This window comes from Xenopus laevis, chromosome 1S (genome assembly GCF_017654675.1).
Source record: "Xenopus laevis strain J_2021 chromosome 1S, Xenopus_laevis_v10.1, whole genome shotgun sequence".
Lineage (NCBI taxonomy): Eukaryota > Metazoa > Chordata > Amphibia > Anura > Pipidae > Xenopus > Xenopus laevis.
In genome coordinates this window covers 151,605,734-151,622,894 of record NC_054372.1, presented here as the reverse complement: position 1 = coordinate 151,622,894, position 17,161 = coordinate 151,605,734, and the positions used below count along the sequence as shown (strand labels likewise).

The 17,161-nt window shown below is 40.1% G+C and overlaps 1 protein-coding gene across 1 annotated transcript in view; it reads left to right on the top strand.

The window, feature by feature from the left end:
- The first annotated feature begins 317 nt into the window (after positions 1–317).
- cux2.S (cut like homeobox 2 S homeolog) overlaps positions 318–17,161 on the top strand; it is a 224,333-nt gene continuing 207,489 nt past the window's right edge. The window contains exon 1 of the mRNA XM_018244218.2: positions 318–868. Within this exon, the coding sequence (XP_018099707.1) occupies positions 806–868 (63 nt within the window). The 5' untranslated portion in view covers positions 318–805. The remainder of the gene's footprint in view (positions 869–17,161) is intronic.

Genomic DNA, 17,161 nt, shown 5'->3' with positions numbered 1-17,161 from the left:
ACCGCATTTCGGCTGTTCGGGACTTCGGACGTAGGCAGCACGACTTTGGCGCTGTCAAAGGGGGCCGGCTCTTTCGAAAAATTCAACATTGCCGGGCCCCCCTTCAGGCCCGGGCCTGGTACACTTGTACCCCCTGTGCCCCCCTGATGGCGGCCCTGGACCTTACCCTAAGAGACACGAGAGGAAATGGAGGGAAGAATGGATGATAATATGTAAGGAGAAGTGATTAAAATAATAAAGAAAGAAGAAAGGTAAATGAAGAAAAAAAGGAAAAATAATTTGGAGAGTGGGCTGCACTCGTATCAAAGGTTTTCTGGTGGGCCCCAGGCATCCCAATCCGACACTGGGATAGATATTTCCCTCCCAGCCCATCCTAAACATTGTCCATCACTCAGCATTGCTCCAGCTCAGGCTATCCTGCTCCCTGGATGCAGTCTATACCAGCAGACAGCCAGGGAGGGGAGACTTTATTATCACACAGCATCTCAAGCCTCACATGTTAATTGAATCGCACACCCCCCTCCTACTCTCCCAGAGTGTATCGATCCGCACGGTTACGTTCCAGCAGCAAGTTCAGTGCAAATCAGTCCCGGGGTGACCCGGAGACCCGAGGAGGAGAATGTTGCTGAGGCTGCTGCACTTTGGGGGGATTAGGAACCCTGCTCTCTGCTGACTGGGTGGTTTTCAGTCGGTGAATTAGTGGGAGAGGAGGAAGAAGAGGCTGCTCCAGCCTGGAGATCCTGTGTGAGGAGGAAAAGAAGAACAGTATCCCAACACACACACTTTGCCTCCACTATCCCCCAAGATGGCCACCAATGTGGGATCAATGATTCAATATTGGAAGCGGTTTGATCTGCGGCGGCTGCAGGTGGGTGTCCGGGACTTGGGGCTGCTAATGGGGGAAGCCCAGTGCCAGAGGGCGCTAGCGAGGGGCGAGTGAGGGTCTCATGCACTGGACTCCTAGTATTAGCCATTGATCCTCTTCTGCTTCTGCCTTTGTTCGGTTTTGTCATTGATCAGCAGCAGCAGCCGTAAAGCTGTGTGTGTGTGTCTGGCAGAGTGGCAGCCAGCAGCCTGGGATGGGGAGATTAACCCCAGTGTATTGCCTCTGAATCCAACCTGCTGCTGCTGCCCTCCAGCAATACATTAGCTGCAACTCCACTTCAACACCCCGTGTCTGGAGAGACAGACAATTGTAGTGGCACTGGCACTGGGGCAGCAGGTTAACAGGGCAGTTATTATTATTAGACCTTTGCCAGCAGTGGGAAACACTGGCAGTAGCTATGGGCTTGAGTCCAGCCAGTCACTAGGGAGTTTGGGCCAGTAGGGGCCATGCTGGGCATGTAATCAGTCTGGTTCATCTTGTATATCATTAAATTGTATTGCACTCATATATTCAGCCTTTTGCCACCCCAAGTCACATTAGTGAGAAATGCCAGACTTACCTCACTTGTAACAATCACTCAGGACCAGCCATGCCAGACATACAATTATTAGCATTGACATATCCCTTATTCTTATCCAGCTAGAACAAAAATGTTTCCTATGGATTCTAGCTCATCTAGCTTTTTTTATTATTGCAGCATGTTGGCTTATGTGTCCCTATTGCAGTTATTGATCCGATGCATAAATAAACACCCAGCCCATTTGGTGGCAGAGCCATTGTTTGCACTTGAATATTAGGAAAAACAAATTTTTGGGGATAATGAAAGTATATATTTGTTCTCTAAAAGTGTTGTATATGAAGAAGAGCATACAGAGTGTAATCATTTCTGGTCTCTGTCTCTTTAAGTTCATGTAAGGCAGAGGTGAGCACAGCACATTGCCCTGTGAAGAGCTGCAGCTTCTGATCTTATGAATGGCTGTATTGTACGTCCTTGTAGATGCTTGTGGCCAGAGAAGCAAGCAGTAGGGTGTCCCCTCGAAACCTTATTGCTCTCCTTCACTAACTGCTGGGAACTTTGTGGTCAGTTCCAGAGAGGAACCTGAATTCCTGAAACCTGCTGCTTTTTTCCCTTCATCTCAGGTACTAAATGAATGTGGTGTGTATATATATATATATATATATATATATATATATATATATATATATATACATGGAACACTCCTTCGCCTCTAGGCAAGGCATCAGCAATTCTGCTATAATATATGTTTATTTAAAGCTACAGTACAAGGACCTCTTTATTAACACATGGAGCTATAACACTATGGGTAACTTTTACAATATGGCTGCTAAAGTGGCAATGTTAGTCAGCCGATAAAGAAAAATAGTGTGCTTATATCTGAAATAATCCTAATCTAATACCTGGTTATGAATCTTTACTTTGTGGGCTGGATATCTGTGATACATGCTGAAATAGCTAATGACAAATATAGGACTTGCCTGATGTGTGTGTTAAATAGATATCTGTTCAGACCTCTCTCTCTCTCTCTCTCTCTCTCTCTCTCTATACGCATTGTAATATTTTTGTATTTGTGAGTGCCTGTTAACGCATTGCTGATTCTATAACACGTTTCAATTCTCTTATGAAGTTAACATGCCATAAAGTAGGAATAGCTGAGTTAAAATATGTATATTTTTTATAATGGTATGAATTATTTCAGGTGTGTGTAAATATATAAACTGGTTATGGGTGGCTAGGCTTTTTTAATAATGTATCCTCCAGTCGTTGTTGGACCACAACTTCCAGATTCCACTGACTGCCTGAGGCATTCTATGGATTCTGGGAGTTGTAGTCCAACCACAGTCGAAGCGTTAGTGACACCATCCCCCCCGCAGCATCGTTCATCTCTGTTTTTAATGATTGTCTGTCTGTTGAGAAAAGGCACCCAAAACAGTACAGTCTCGTTCGATATATATATATATAAGCATGTAATGTCATTTCTGGCAGGGGAGGGCATTGTTTGCAGTAGACTGTTTAGTTAGAATTTGCCGTGAGGGAAAATAGCGACTGTATTCCCTGCTAATGTTTGTAAATCAGACCTGGGCTCTCTCAGGGGCTGTGACTCTTTATTTCTGATTGATGTTCTGTAACATGAGGGATGACAGGAGCATGGCAAACAGATATTGGAGAAAGCAGGAGCCGGTTCAGATGTGCTCAGGGGCTGCTGCCTGTGATCCTCCTCTGCTCCTATTGTTATTTCAAGTCTGAAGAATTTCAACTTGCACTGGTATTTGGGTTCATTCATCCCTGAATGTCAGTTAACAACATTTTCATTAAGCAAGTGATATTCAGTGTTCTAACCTTTAGCCCGCACGCAATTAGATCGCCCATTGGCTGGCAGTGTTTTTTTTTAAAGGCTTGCAAGCGGCATATATTTATTAGATTAAAATGACCCCTCTCGGTCCTCTTTGGGTCACCTAATTCCATGTGCAGCTGTAGCGGTACTGGCCTGTGAAATTACCAATAAGCCTTTTGTTCTAATGTATAAAAGAATACAGCTTGATTGAAAAGCCACCCCTGTATGCTCGGGTAATTGTAGGCAAGCCACAATGATTAAACAATTGCTAAATAGATGTATGTGTGTATTTCTTATTGCTGGGGAGAAGGGCAGTACATTATTAAATCTCGCAGTGCAGTGTGTAGCTGCATATTTACATGGATATTAAAAGCTTGTCCCTCTAGGAAAGCAGAATATCCAAATGCTTGGTAGAGGAAGAAAACCACATATAACTTCCTTTTATTGTGCCGAGTCGGAACATCACAGTCTCGCTAATAATATTCTGTTCCCAGCAATATTACTTGAGAAAAAAAAACATTTTAAAGCTTATAAATAAAAATAGTCTGGCACATTGATGCAAATGTATATTCAGTGGATGTGTTAGAGAAGGATTGTTAATACCGAGCCCTAGAGATGTAAATACTAATGAGCTGTATTCCCCTTACAGGGGAAGAATCAAGCTCCATGAAGAAACCCATTCATGAGCTGGTTAAGGTGGTTACCCCACTTATTTTGCTCAGTGCATGGGTAAGATATGGGGCAGCAATTAGAATATGACTCTTCACTTAACACATAAGTGTACTTGTATAATTCCTGTTATCTCGTCCTGCTCCTGGGAAAAAATTTATTCCGGGGTACAGAGGCCCTGCAATAAATTAGCAATATGGTTGGGCAAATCATGTGTACAGGACAAAGTGTTTTACCTAAAAGTCCTTTTCCTGTACCTAAAAAAACTGCCAATGACTGGAGAGAGACTGTGGCTCTTGTCGACCATGAGGTATGGAAGCAAATTAGGACAGCGCTGTATAATACAACTCATACTCTCATTTTATTTTTGATAGGAATGTACAGAATCCACTATTTTGGGATTCGGCCAAAACCCAGAACCAAATCCGGCTACATCCTTGTTTGTGTGTGGAAAAGTAGGGCAATTTTAAGGATTCAGATTCGCTTTGCCCAGGCCGATTCTGAATCCTGCTGAAAAAGGCTGAATCCTGGCGGAATCCTGAAATGAATCTTGGATTAGTGCATACATCTACATACCTTCCAACATTTTGGAAATAAAAAGAGGGACAAGAAAGTTGCCGCTCAATTTTTTGACCATGCCCATTTTTGTGGCCATACCCCCTAATAACCATGTTAATTTTACAAAATTTTGCAGGTTATAAAAGTTTGAACATATTACCTTGTTTTTGTTCAGTTATTATAGTTTTGTTAATGATGGTGAATTGCCCTTTAAGCAGTGAGTCTAACTTTTTCCAAGGGACCTGTTATCTTATATTGTTTCAATTACTTATTTGCTTATCTAGATTGCTTATCTAGATACATTTGAATTGTTACAAATGTATCTTATCTTCTGTTATGGTTGTTCTGGGCTGTCTGCCAAAAGCCAATTAAGTTAGAAACATTGTTTCTTTTTCTGGCTGTTCAGTGCAGACAAAAACGGGACTGCAAATGAGGGACTGCAGGTTGAGCTGTCAAAAGAGGGACTGTCCCTTTAAAAACAGGACAGTTGGGAGGTATGCATCTATTTTTCTTAAAGGGATACTGTCATGGGAAATTGTTTTTTTTTTTTTTTACAAAACACATCAGTTAATAGTGCAGCGCCAGCAGAATCCTGCACTGAAATCCATTTCTCAAAAGAGCAAACAGATTTCTTTTATATTTAATTTTGAAATCTGACATGGGGCTAGACATATTATCAGTTTAAATAATAGCCAGAACACTACTTCCTGCTTTGCAGCTCTCTTGGTTTCCACTGATTCGTCAGTGGAAACCAATCAATCAGTGACTTGAGGGGGGACCACCTGGGTCATAACTGTTGCTTTTGAATCTGAGCTTCATGCTAAGGATCAATTGCAAACTCACTGAACAGTTACTGTATGTCCCATGTGGCCCCGCTTCAAGTTGCTGACTAACTCAGAGTTAGAGAGCTGAAAAGCAAGACGTTCTGTTCTGTTATGTTAGACATTCACTTACTCCAGGCTTTATAGATTGCATTTTTGGATAACAAACTATATTAGAAACATTTTTTATTTTGTACAGTCTATTTACCCAGTTTTTATTAGGGATGCACCGAATCCACTATTTTGGATTCGGCCGAACCCCCGAATCCTTCGTGAAAGATTCGGCCGAATACTGAACCAAATCCGAACCCTAATTTGCATATGCATATGCAAATTAGGGGTTGAAAGGGGAAAATATTTTTTACTTCCTTGTTTTGTGACAAAAAGTCACGCGATTTCCCTCCCCGCCCCTAATTTGCATATGCAAATTAGGATTCGGATTCGGTTCGGCCGGGCAGAAGGATTCGGCCGAATCCGAATCCTGCTGAAAAATGCCGAATCCTGGCCGAATCCCGAACCGAATCCTGGATTCGGTGCATCCCTAGTTTTTATTTTCACATTGAACTGTTCCTTTAAGTAGGATGCTTTGAACATTTTTGAAGCTTTCTGTATAATAGATCTTTTGATTGTCATTTAAAATCCTTTCAGCTTTTAAATCCAATGCAACTGACACAGGTTAATTCCCTGTGCACTTCAAGGGAATAAATACACATAGTTTGCCCTAATGGTCTTTCCTTTTGCAGCACACTTTATTTGCTGAGCGTAGAAATGCAAATAGATAAAATTCTGCTGGAAATGATTTAGGGCACATTTCATTTGCTTACTGGGTTGTGTTATGGGCCGTATTACTAATGCAGTTTTATTTTACAGCTCCTTGGATATCTGTCGTTAAAGTAGTTGTACCTTCCCGATTTGCCTGCTTAATTTATTCTGCTGCTGAGTGCTTGGTTTACTGGTGTTCCCATTGCGGGAGCTCTGCAATGAAGCACTAAAGAGATCCTGAGAGCGAAGCTCCCTTATGTATTTGTCCTTTGCCTAGTCTCTTCTACCCTAAGAATTGGATTGGGATTAGAGTACAAATTGTCAGTTAATTACATCACACTTTGAAAACGTCCTTAGGAGACCACATTCCGTATGGCTATTTACAAGAACAAGTCCTTCTGAGTGATAGAGGAGTACTTGAAATGAAAATCCTTGATGCAAAGGCTTCAGAATCTTAAATTAAGTATTGAAATTAAGACCCTACAGACGCAATGGTAGTAGTAGTAACAGGACTAGAAAAAAAGTTCCTAAAATGACTGAAAGGAAGGCTTCTTTTCCTGTTTTAATATAGGAATTCAAGTTTTGCATCCAGGGCTATTATCAGAAATCCCCATGAATCTGCAAGGTTTTATGGCCCATTTACGATACTGAATATTTCTAAATATTTTTTCTTTGGGTGCTAACAGTGACTATTGTATAACTTGTATGACCCTGATGGCTACACTGCTTGCAACCATCCACCTTCCACTTTCATCAGAGTTGAAGCTCAACAGCCGCTGGATGACTGCTGTTCTAGGGATACATTTCTTTACTATTTAGGAGCCAATTACACTTTAATGTGCCTGAATGTAAATTCTTGTGTTTGTAGCATGATGGAAGTCTGGTCTCAGGCTTGACTGAGCATACAAAGCGCAAACTAACTTTCCAGAAGATGAAAGCTTCACATTTCCAGCAATAGATAAACTGATTAGCTCCCCATTTACAGACAGTTTCTGCATGATGGATACAAATGGATGTTTCCTGGTATTTACTGGAGAGTAATATTTTTCTGCAGTGGTTTATTGTGCTTTTTATCCCCTGCAAGTACAATATATTTCCTCTTAAAAGTACAGTAATGACTAAGATGTTTGCTTAAAACAAAAAGCTGATACTTTTCTTTAGAATTCTTCACAAAAAGGCATGGTAGATGAAAACATGGGCTTTTAACTATATGTTAATCCTTCCTCGAATAAGGTATATTTTCCTTTTATACCCTTCCAAATGACTCCCTGGGCATTGTATTTGGGATTGCAGTATGCCATGCCATGCCAAGTAAAACAGACTCCTTTGATTATATATTTTCAGTACTTGAAGAAAAATTTACTTTAACACATTTCCCTGATTTTACATTTTCCCGGATTTTAAATAATTTTTAAAATGGGGGTTCTATTGTATTGTGTTTGTTGTGGTGCATGTGTGTGAGTCCTGGTGGGGCCCTGCCACATGCCATGTCAGTGTCAATAGCTTTGTCTTTGAGTTAATGAAAAGCCACTGCCCAGGTTCTATCAAATCAGTCCTCTCCTAATGGGATATTTTCTTGAGCTAGTATATAATAAGGCTACTGTATTTTATGACTTTCTTTGTAATCTAGTGGCAGTGACCGCTCCTGCAAAGAACTGGCATTTTCTTTGTAGTACAGCTGTTACTATGTCTTTATTGGCAATATTACTAATTACTTTATATTATTATGGAGGCAGACTGACTGGCATTGTCTTTGTTATTTGGAAATGCAACAGCACGGATTTGTCCTGTTATCACAGAGCAGTGTTTTAATTCTGTAGGGCAAGCAAACATGCCAGGATTTTGTAGTGCTTGAAAACAGACCAGACTATATCACGCCAATAGGCTCCAAGCTGGGCATACATAAGCCTTTCATTTTATTCAGAAAGGAGAATTCCACCAGAATGTTAAGGCTGGCTATGTGTACCTGTGGAATACTTGCAAAGCAGATTGGTTTTGGGTTCTGCAACCCTGCAAGGCGACTGGAGCTGGAGACCTGCATGTTATATTCATTAGATCACCCAGTATCTGAGCCCTACAGAGTATTTGTTTCAGTCCTGCTTGCCATTTATCATATAACCTGGAAGTGATGTGGCACCAGGAGGTGGATCATCGGGACAGAGGATTGCAACTATTGTGCCCACAAAAACACCTTCATAAATAAGGGACTTGGGCTTTTTCAATCAAAACATGCATATGTATTCTGGGGGTACTTACAGATACCTGGAAGCAACCTGCATAGACATTGTGTTGGGTGCACGTTCATACTTAAGCTAAAAAAATTGGATAATTTTTAGTTCCAGGCTGGTATTTCTTTGGTAGAGACATTACTTCGGGTTACATGGCATGTGGCATGGCCCCACCAAACACTAAAGTCTCTACATTGTTTGTCTGGCCTATGGCTGACCTAAAATTACATGAACCATGGTAACATTATCGTTTAACCATGATAAGATGGTGACCGCCGATTAATGCAGTGTTGCACTAATTTTTCTCTGTACCCTATTAAAATTTAAATTATGGTAGACCCCTTGTTTCAATTAGCCAACCATATATAATGGTTTGTACATTTGTTTTAGGAAGAAGCTACATACATTTGTGGGCAGATAATATAATAATAATACAATAATGGCTTTGTTCTACACTTTAAATTCATAATTTCTTAGTAGAACAATTGCTGTAGAGGAAATGGGTTTATAAGGTCAACCATGGAATCTAACATAAAAGTGTGACCAGTGCAAGACATAAGGGATTATCGGATACAGTTAAGAAAAGAGACAGTAGGTTGGTATTTCTTTAGTTAGAACTACAGGTATGGGACCTGTTATCCAAAATGCTTGGGACCAATGGTTTTTCTGGATAACTGATCTTAGTTTAGATCTTCAAACCATACCGTCATACTTTAGAAATTAAATAAGCCCAATAGGCTGGTTCCAATAAGGATTAATTAAATCTTAGTTTGGCTCAAGTACACAGTACTGTTTTATTATTACAGAGAAAAAGGAAATCATTTTTAAAAATTTGGATTATTTGAATAAAGTGGAGTTTATGGGAGGTGCCCTTCCCGTAATTTGAAGCTTTCTGTAAAAGTTTCCAGAATAAGGTTCCAGATAACAGATCCCATACCTGTACTTTTACATCTGCTTTCCAGTTTAGAATTTCAGCAGCTATTTGGTTGCTAGGATCCAATTTACATTAGTAGCCAGGCAGTGGTTTAAATGTGAGACTGAAAGGTGAATATGAGAGGGCCTGAATAAAAATATATAGATGGATGCATCAGTTGGCTTGTACATTGTTTCAGGAGTCAGAGCCAGGAGTGCAGTGGATGCAAACAGCTAACCAGATAATGAGTTTTGTATTAGCAATTCTATTTACAAATCATTTTAGGACCATTGAAAATGGAAAATGGTTAAGTAATGCTTTCTTTCACTATGTCAAAAATACATACAAATAGATTTTGGGTGTCACATCTCTCTCCATTGGTCTTTTGACATTTGGGTTGCTTTGGGCACTGACTCTTTTGTACCAATGCAAGTATTAGCTGAGCAGCAAGAGTAGATAGGAGCAGCCTTTCCTGATGCCTTGCTCAATCATAATCAGTAAAAAGTGTCTTATGTATATAAAAGGATGGCAAATTTACTGCCACAGATGTTAGACAAAAATTATATTTATAATGGGTGCCGCAATCCCACTGCTCATGTCACGAGATGAATAAATCAAGTGTTTCCAGTACAGACAAAACCTGCAATGTGATTAAAATATCAGAACCTTCCAATGTTCTGAATTGCATACATTTTACATCCCCACTACGTAGCTGCTCTGACATCCATCAAATGATATGACAGCTTGACTTATCTAAATGTGTTATCATTTAGCAGTGTGTCAAAATTCCTCTTTATGTAGATGACAGCAGTAAATAAACCATCAGTTCAACTAGCGGTGTCTTCCCTCCTGAAACCGGGATTGCAAGCTTCTCCTTGCCTATTCAATATTACAATTTGTTCATCTCAATTTTCCCCAAATACTCATTAATTTAGTCAGTTCAACTATGGGTTTGTTAGTGTCTGCTGTTTTTAGAGTCACAACCAGCAGTACAGAAGAAAGAAAGGGGCTGAAACTGTTATGGTTTACCCTGCACAGTTACAATTCCCTTCTACCTTTATTTTTTTTTATAAAAGGATACAAAGTTGGTCACATACTGTATATATTATTACTGTTTTTCCTATACTGCCATTGCAATGTAAATGGAAATAATATTTTTCCTAAGAATCAATTGTGCCAATTAAGCACACTGACATACTCATTGCTTGTTACACGTGTTCTCTTAGTTGTGCCTGCTCCCAGACTTTGCCTTTTCATATATTTACTAGTCCAGTGTTTGCTTAAAATATCATCCAAGTCACAGCCCAGTCTGGCAGATTTGCCTTGTGTGAAAGTGCTAATATCCCATTTATTCAATCCTGCATTGCTGTTATAGTATCACTCCAAACTGGAAGACCTTGACATCTGCCTTTTATTATTCAAGGTCAGAAATTTGTTCTCTGGAACAAGGAGAAGGGAAAAGGAGGGAGACGTAAACCTGTGCACTATGTATACAAAGGCACCTGTTTTTGAGCAGGAACATTTGTCTCCCTTGGGTGGGTTGCCAAAGTGCTTGGACTTTCTGTGCTGACATATTGTGTCTTTCAAAGGGCAAGTGGGACCAGTGCAACACTATGGGCAGAAGGGATACAGCTTACCATGCTGTCTTCATTCCAGCATCTCTTCACCAACCTGCATCTAAAACTTTGTAGGAGACATGTTTGCAAAAGGTAGACCGTATCCAACAATTAGCCAAAGAGAATCTAAAAATCCTACAGAAGTGACAATAGCTGTGAAATTCTTCTGTGGAGACTATCTGTTGGCTGTTTGGCTAATATGGCCCATAGTGGTAAATTATATTCAGTTTCAATCCAATTGATATTATACCGATTTTTTAGTCATAAAGGGGACCTGACACCCAAAAAATGTATTCCAAATCCTATTTTATCACGTTAGTCAAGCAAAATAAACTTTACTTACACTATTTAAATGATTTCAATCTTGATTCCTTCAGTCTGGGAACTCATTATTATAGCAAGGAGGCAGGAGCCATTTTGTTGGCACTTTTATTAAGGCAAGCCTTGCATCATCTCAGAATCTTGTTTGTTTGAGCTATGAATAAGAAAAGAATTTGGATTTCATGTTTAATATGAAAAGGACTTTTATTATACAGCTTTTTATGTCGGGGTGGCAGGTCCACTTTAAAGTCCCAAGCTTTAGTCAGGGCCCCCCAAAATCCTAAAACAGTCACATATATAGGAAAACATTAATGTAGCAGCCATTCAACTATCGTACCAAACATATAGGGCCACAAAAAATTGTTTAGCCCAAATCTCACCTTAGTTGATCTTGAAGCTGGTCTTTCAGATGTATAATGGGGAGCAAATAGGCTTTCTCCATAAAGCTGATGGTGCATGGGTTTATTTCTCTGATTTTTCTCCTATAGACTGTATGTCAGCTGAGATAAGCCTCACCTGCCTTCCACTCCTTGAATGTGTGTTCACAGACAGGCACGGCACTAGCATTAGCTTGGCAGTTCATAAATACACACACACACGTTTCTGCGGAGCAATTCCCTGAGTGTGTAACCTGATGGGTTGATCCCGTACCTGGCAACATACACAGTGAATTGGCTTTTCTTCGCTGGCATCAGGCCCGGACTGGCAATCTGTGGGTTCTGGCAAATGCCAGAGGGGCTGCTGTAAGGTGCCATAAAAAGTCAGTATTTAGTGGGCTGCTGGGGGCTGCTTGGGCCTCTGTGTACCTGAAATGCCAGGGCCTATTTTAATTCTCAGTCCGGACCTGGCTGGCATATATACGCCAGAAAAGAAACATATCCATGTCCATAGCCTTAATCTCACCCTGGCTGACCTTAAGTCACTGCTTCAAGTCCAACCAGCCCCACAGTTAGGGAAACGCCACTCTAAGGGGCTATTTACTAACATTTGAATTTTTTTTCCACAAATCTCTAAAAATGAAGTTTTTTTTCTGTATTTCTTTAAAACTTAAGATTTAAAAAGTGAAAAAATCATGAAAACACTAATGCAAAAATTCAGCAGGTAAAAATTGTCCAGGTCCTATGGGAGTTGATCCTATTGGACTATTTTTAGCTGAAGTATTTTTGGATTCAGATCTTTTAGCAGCTTTGGAGCATAATAAATCTCAAAAAATTCAATTTTTTTCTCTAAAAATTTGGACTTTTCCCCATAAAAACTCTAAAACCGTTAAAATGAGAATTTTGATAAATCTGCCCTCTAATTTAGAACCTCAAAAGATTTATTTTTTTACTTAAATGCAGTCATGTACATTGGAACCAAAAAAAGGTACTAAAGTGGGACTTGGAATAATTCCAGCTTCCCCTGTTCTTGTATAAAGTCAGCTAATTAACTTTATTCTTTAATTATTGCTTTTATCAACGAGAGGTCTGATTTGCAACAACAGGGTTGTACTGGGTCTTTTAACTACCCAAGTGGATGCTTGTGTACCAGCCTCTGTAGGAAGGAGTTTCTGTGTCATCTGGTGATGTTGTTTAATGGGAGCGCAGGGGTAATGATTGCACTCAGTAATTCTGTTAGCAGCACTGCAAGCATGTAATTCAGCCCCTTAGGCTACCACACTTTGAAAACCTCTAGGTAGTCTCAAAGTCTCTGTTCTTAATTAAATATGCAATTTTTCACGGTAACCAGGTTAGTTCTTTTGTGTTTTGCTGTAATACTGTTAGGAATGTGTGAGTTCTTATTAAACATTATGCAGCCATTGTGCATTCCATAATTGCAAAAAAAATAGAACAAAGCTTAAATCACTCATTCCCTGTTTAATTTATCAAATGAATTTTGAATTTTTTTTTCCTGATTCAGTCCCCAGACAGAGTGGCAAGTGCTTTAAATGGAGACGGATTTAATTGCTCTGCAGGGATTGGATGGCTATAAAGGATTTGCCTGTTTGATTAGTAAACCCTTCAGGGAATAGTTAATGCTCCTCATCTTAAAAAAAATGTCTGATTGTTCTGCCTCTTTACATCTACAGCAGCCATCTCTTATAAATAGGATATATGTGTTCCTCCAGAAATATTCCACATGGGCATAATCTTTCTTCATTTAGTTACATTAAACAAATATATCTGCTCCAAGAATATGATAAAAGAAAACAAGAAAAAGGTTCATATTTCTAGCAAAATGAATTGCACTTGTCACTATATGGTTCTTAATGTGCAAGCCAGATAAAGGAAGGCCTTGTTAGGCATACCTAATTCTAATCTCTTTCTTTTAACTCAAGATTCCTGGAAGGTGTTGTTCAATCTCCACTCTGTAAATGCTACAAGAAATATAATTGCACCTTTATATAAAGTAACGTGGCAAAAAGCAACTGTCAGCCTTCCAAATATATTTATTTGTATACAACACCCACCACCACAATAGCAGATTTTGGTGGCCAAAAAAGGCTTCCTTTTTCAAAGACCACTGCAAAAAAGACAGCAAAGTAATTAATTCAATAAAAAATGTATATATACATTACTAGTCAGAAGCCCAGTGTCGGACTGGCCCCCCGGGATACAAGGAAAAGTCCTGGTGGGCCAAGGTGTCAGTGGGCTGCTAAACATTTGGCCTATTTCATGGTCATTCCCTATTTCCATGAGCACAAAGAGACTAAATAGATGGAATAATAGATTATAGTGTGTAAAGAAAAGAGACTAGGAGAATAGAGTTTGAGTGAGGAGAGGAAGAATAATAGTACTGAGAGTGGGCCCCTTGCCTAAGATTAATTGGTGGGCCCCTGGTCAATGGTTTTTGGGTGGGCCCCTGGTTTCCCAGTCCGACACTGCAGAAGCCTCCCACTATAAGATGCCTGGAGTCAGTCTGCTTTCCTGTGCCAGGCTATAGAGGCATAATCTTCCACAATCCCAGCTCATGGAAACTTGGTGGTACCCACATGTGCAAGTATCGTGTCATGCCAGTTATCCAATCTGAATACAATATTAACACTAAGATACATTCAGGTGTCACATTGGATCACAGAGAGGACACAATATCAGTATTGTTTGTTATTATTGAGGTTATATTAGCACTGAGCTGGGCTTAGGGAGTTTGCTCCATCCATCGTTATATACAATTAGGCAGTGCTGAGTCGGCTGGGCGGACCAGCGCACGCGCCAGAGATGCGTACACACACTCATACGCATGCATGGAGGAGCTTGAACGACTGGAATTGCTGCAGCAGGTAGGAGCACAAGGGTCTGAACTAGGGGGAATCCGGCAGAAGAGGTATGTTCCTCTTCTGCCTACCCCTAGTTCCGGCCCTGCAGTGTAGGCCCGTAAATCTTTGGACAGAAACAACTTTTTTCTAATTTTGGTTCTGTAAATTACCACAATGAATTTTAAATGAAACAACTCAGATGCAGTTGAACTGCAGACTTTCAGCTTTAATTCAGTGGGTTGAACAAAAAGATTGCATAAAAATGTGAGGAAATAAAACCTTTTTTTAACACTTCATTTCAGGGGCTCAAAAGTAATTGGACCATCGACTCAAAGGCTATTTCATGGGCAGGTGTGGAAAATTCCTTTGTTATGTCATTATCAATTAAGCAGATAAAAGCCCTGGAGTTTATTTGAGGGGGGGGGGTGCTTGTATGTGGAAGATTTTGCTGTGAACAGACAACATGCGATCAAAGGAGCTCTCCATGCAGGTGAAACAAGCCATCCTTAAAGGACCAGTAATTCATAACGTCTTTATTAAGAAATAACTTACAGATACTCAGCTTGCACTCCTTTTCAGAAAAAGCGTCAGGGCGATGATCCATCGTGCGGCACTGATTTCTCCTCCCTGCCTTCTATAGGAGATAGCCAGGGAGGAGAAATCGAGCGCAGCAGAGCATTAAAAAGGAGGAAACCCAGAATCTGGTGATGTCCATGAGTTCAAGACTTCAGGCTGTCATTGCCAGCAAAGGGTTTTCAACCAAGTATTAGAAATGAACATTTTATTTTCAGTTTTTTAATTTGTCCAATTACTTTTGAGCCCCTGAAATGAAGCGATTGTGTTAAAAAAGGCTTTAGTGCCTCACATTTTTATGCAATCTTTTTGTTCAACCCACTGAATTAAAGCTGAAAGTCTGTAGTTCAACTGCATCTGAGTTGTTTCATTTAAAATTCATTGTGGTAATGTACAGAACCAAAATTAGAGAAAAGCTGTCCAAAGATTTATGGGCCTATCTGTAAACCCATTGACAGAACAGCAGGGGAACAGAGGGCACCTTGTGTCTGCACAAACCTTCTGAATATGGAATTAACCCCAATGATGGGCAACTGTCTGTTTCCAGAAGCTGTTGAACCCCAACATCCACTACAGTCCCTGCAGCTTTTAGTTTTGAAGGCTTTTATTCACATTTTCATTCACAACCTTCCCACCATAAGGTGCCTTTATTACCTCTGCTTTATTGTCACTGTCCTGGCCTATGGAAGGATGAAACAGTTTCCTAAAGCCCAGCACAATATTAAAAAACAGTGGTACCCTCATGTGCAAGTTTCATATATTGACAGTTTTGCAATCTGGAGACAAGTATAGCTTTAAAAGAGAACTAAACTCTAAAAATTAATGTGGCTAAAAATTCCATATTTTATTTACTAAACTTACTGCACCAGCCTAAAGTTTCAACATCTCAATAGCAGCAATGATCCAGGACTTCAAACTTGTCACTGGGGGTCACCATCTTGGAAAGTGTCTGTGACACTCACATGCTCAGTGGGCTCTGAGCAGCGGTTGAGAAGCTAAGCTTAGGGGTCGTAGCAAATTATCCAGCAGAAAATGAAGTTAACCTAAAAATAAGCTGATGCTACAGGGCTGATTATTAAATACATTGTATTAACTTTTTAAATACATTGCCATATAACAAACATATCCTTATCTTTAAGCAGAATTAGTTGTTGAAGGGTTGTACTTAAACCTGGTTAGAATTTGAATAAGCTTATTGTATTTGCTTTAACAAAGACTTGCTACTGTGCCAAAAAGAGTAAAAAATACATAATTCACCCTAGAGCGACACATCATAATTACAGAAAGCAGAAAATAATGGAAATGTCTATAGGGACAAAAAAAAAGGAATAATCATGCAGTGATGTTTATATATTTTTATATGTAGACAAAAAGAATACGCACACGTGAGCTTACCAGGGGAATATTTTATATGCTCCTAGTGAGATTGTTATTAGATATGAATAAGGTCTGTCCCATGGAATTTCAAAGACCAACTCATGAGTGCTGAAGAGACAGGGGCGTTTCAGGGGGTGCTGTCGTCTGAGGCAGCAGCCCGGATGCCGCCCCCCCTCCCGCTCCACACTTCTAACTTCTAGCGTCGAAGAGGGTCGAGGGGGTGCCGCATCGCTAGTGCAGTGAGCGCTATTGCACTCGCTTCACTAGCAGAGCAGAACTTCCGTTTTAAAAAACGGAAATTTGGCTCTTAAAGTTACGGCTTTTTTTGGGGCGGCTTTTTGTTCTCACATTACCCCATGGCAGGAGCGGCCCTGTCAAGAGGTGACAGATTTTAATAGTAAACTAATGTTAGTTCAAGGGGGTATTTTGGGGGTATAATGAGGAGCTGTAACTGACCACAGTATTTTGTATTATATTCCATACAAAGTATTTATCATTATAAAATCAGATAACATCTCCAAATTTCCCACAAGTTTCATATTCACTCTGCCCTACGGTGTACAGATGATTCACCAGGACCTTCATTATCATGCACAACTCCCAGCACTAGAACTAGCACCCACATATCTGTATGTATATACTATATGTTCATAAAACTCATATGCTGTGTTCCAACATTAGTTTTAGGTCTGCCTTCCCTCACAACAAGGTTACAGATATAATAAACATAGTCTGCCTTTTAGGGCTCTTACACACGGGCGTTTGTTTGTGCACTCCTCTGCATTGTGCTTTTTTCTGTTCTGCCGTAGGGGAACGCAGGAGTAGACACACTGCACTATTCTCAATGG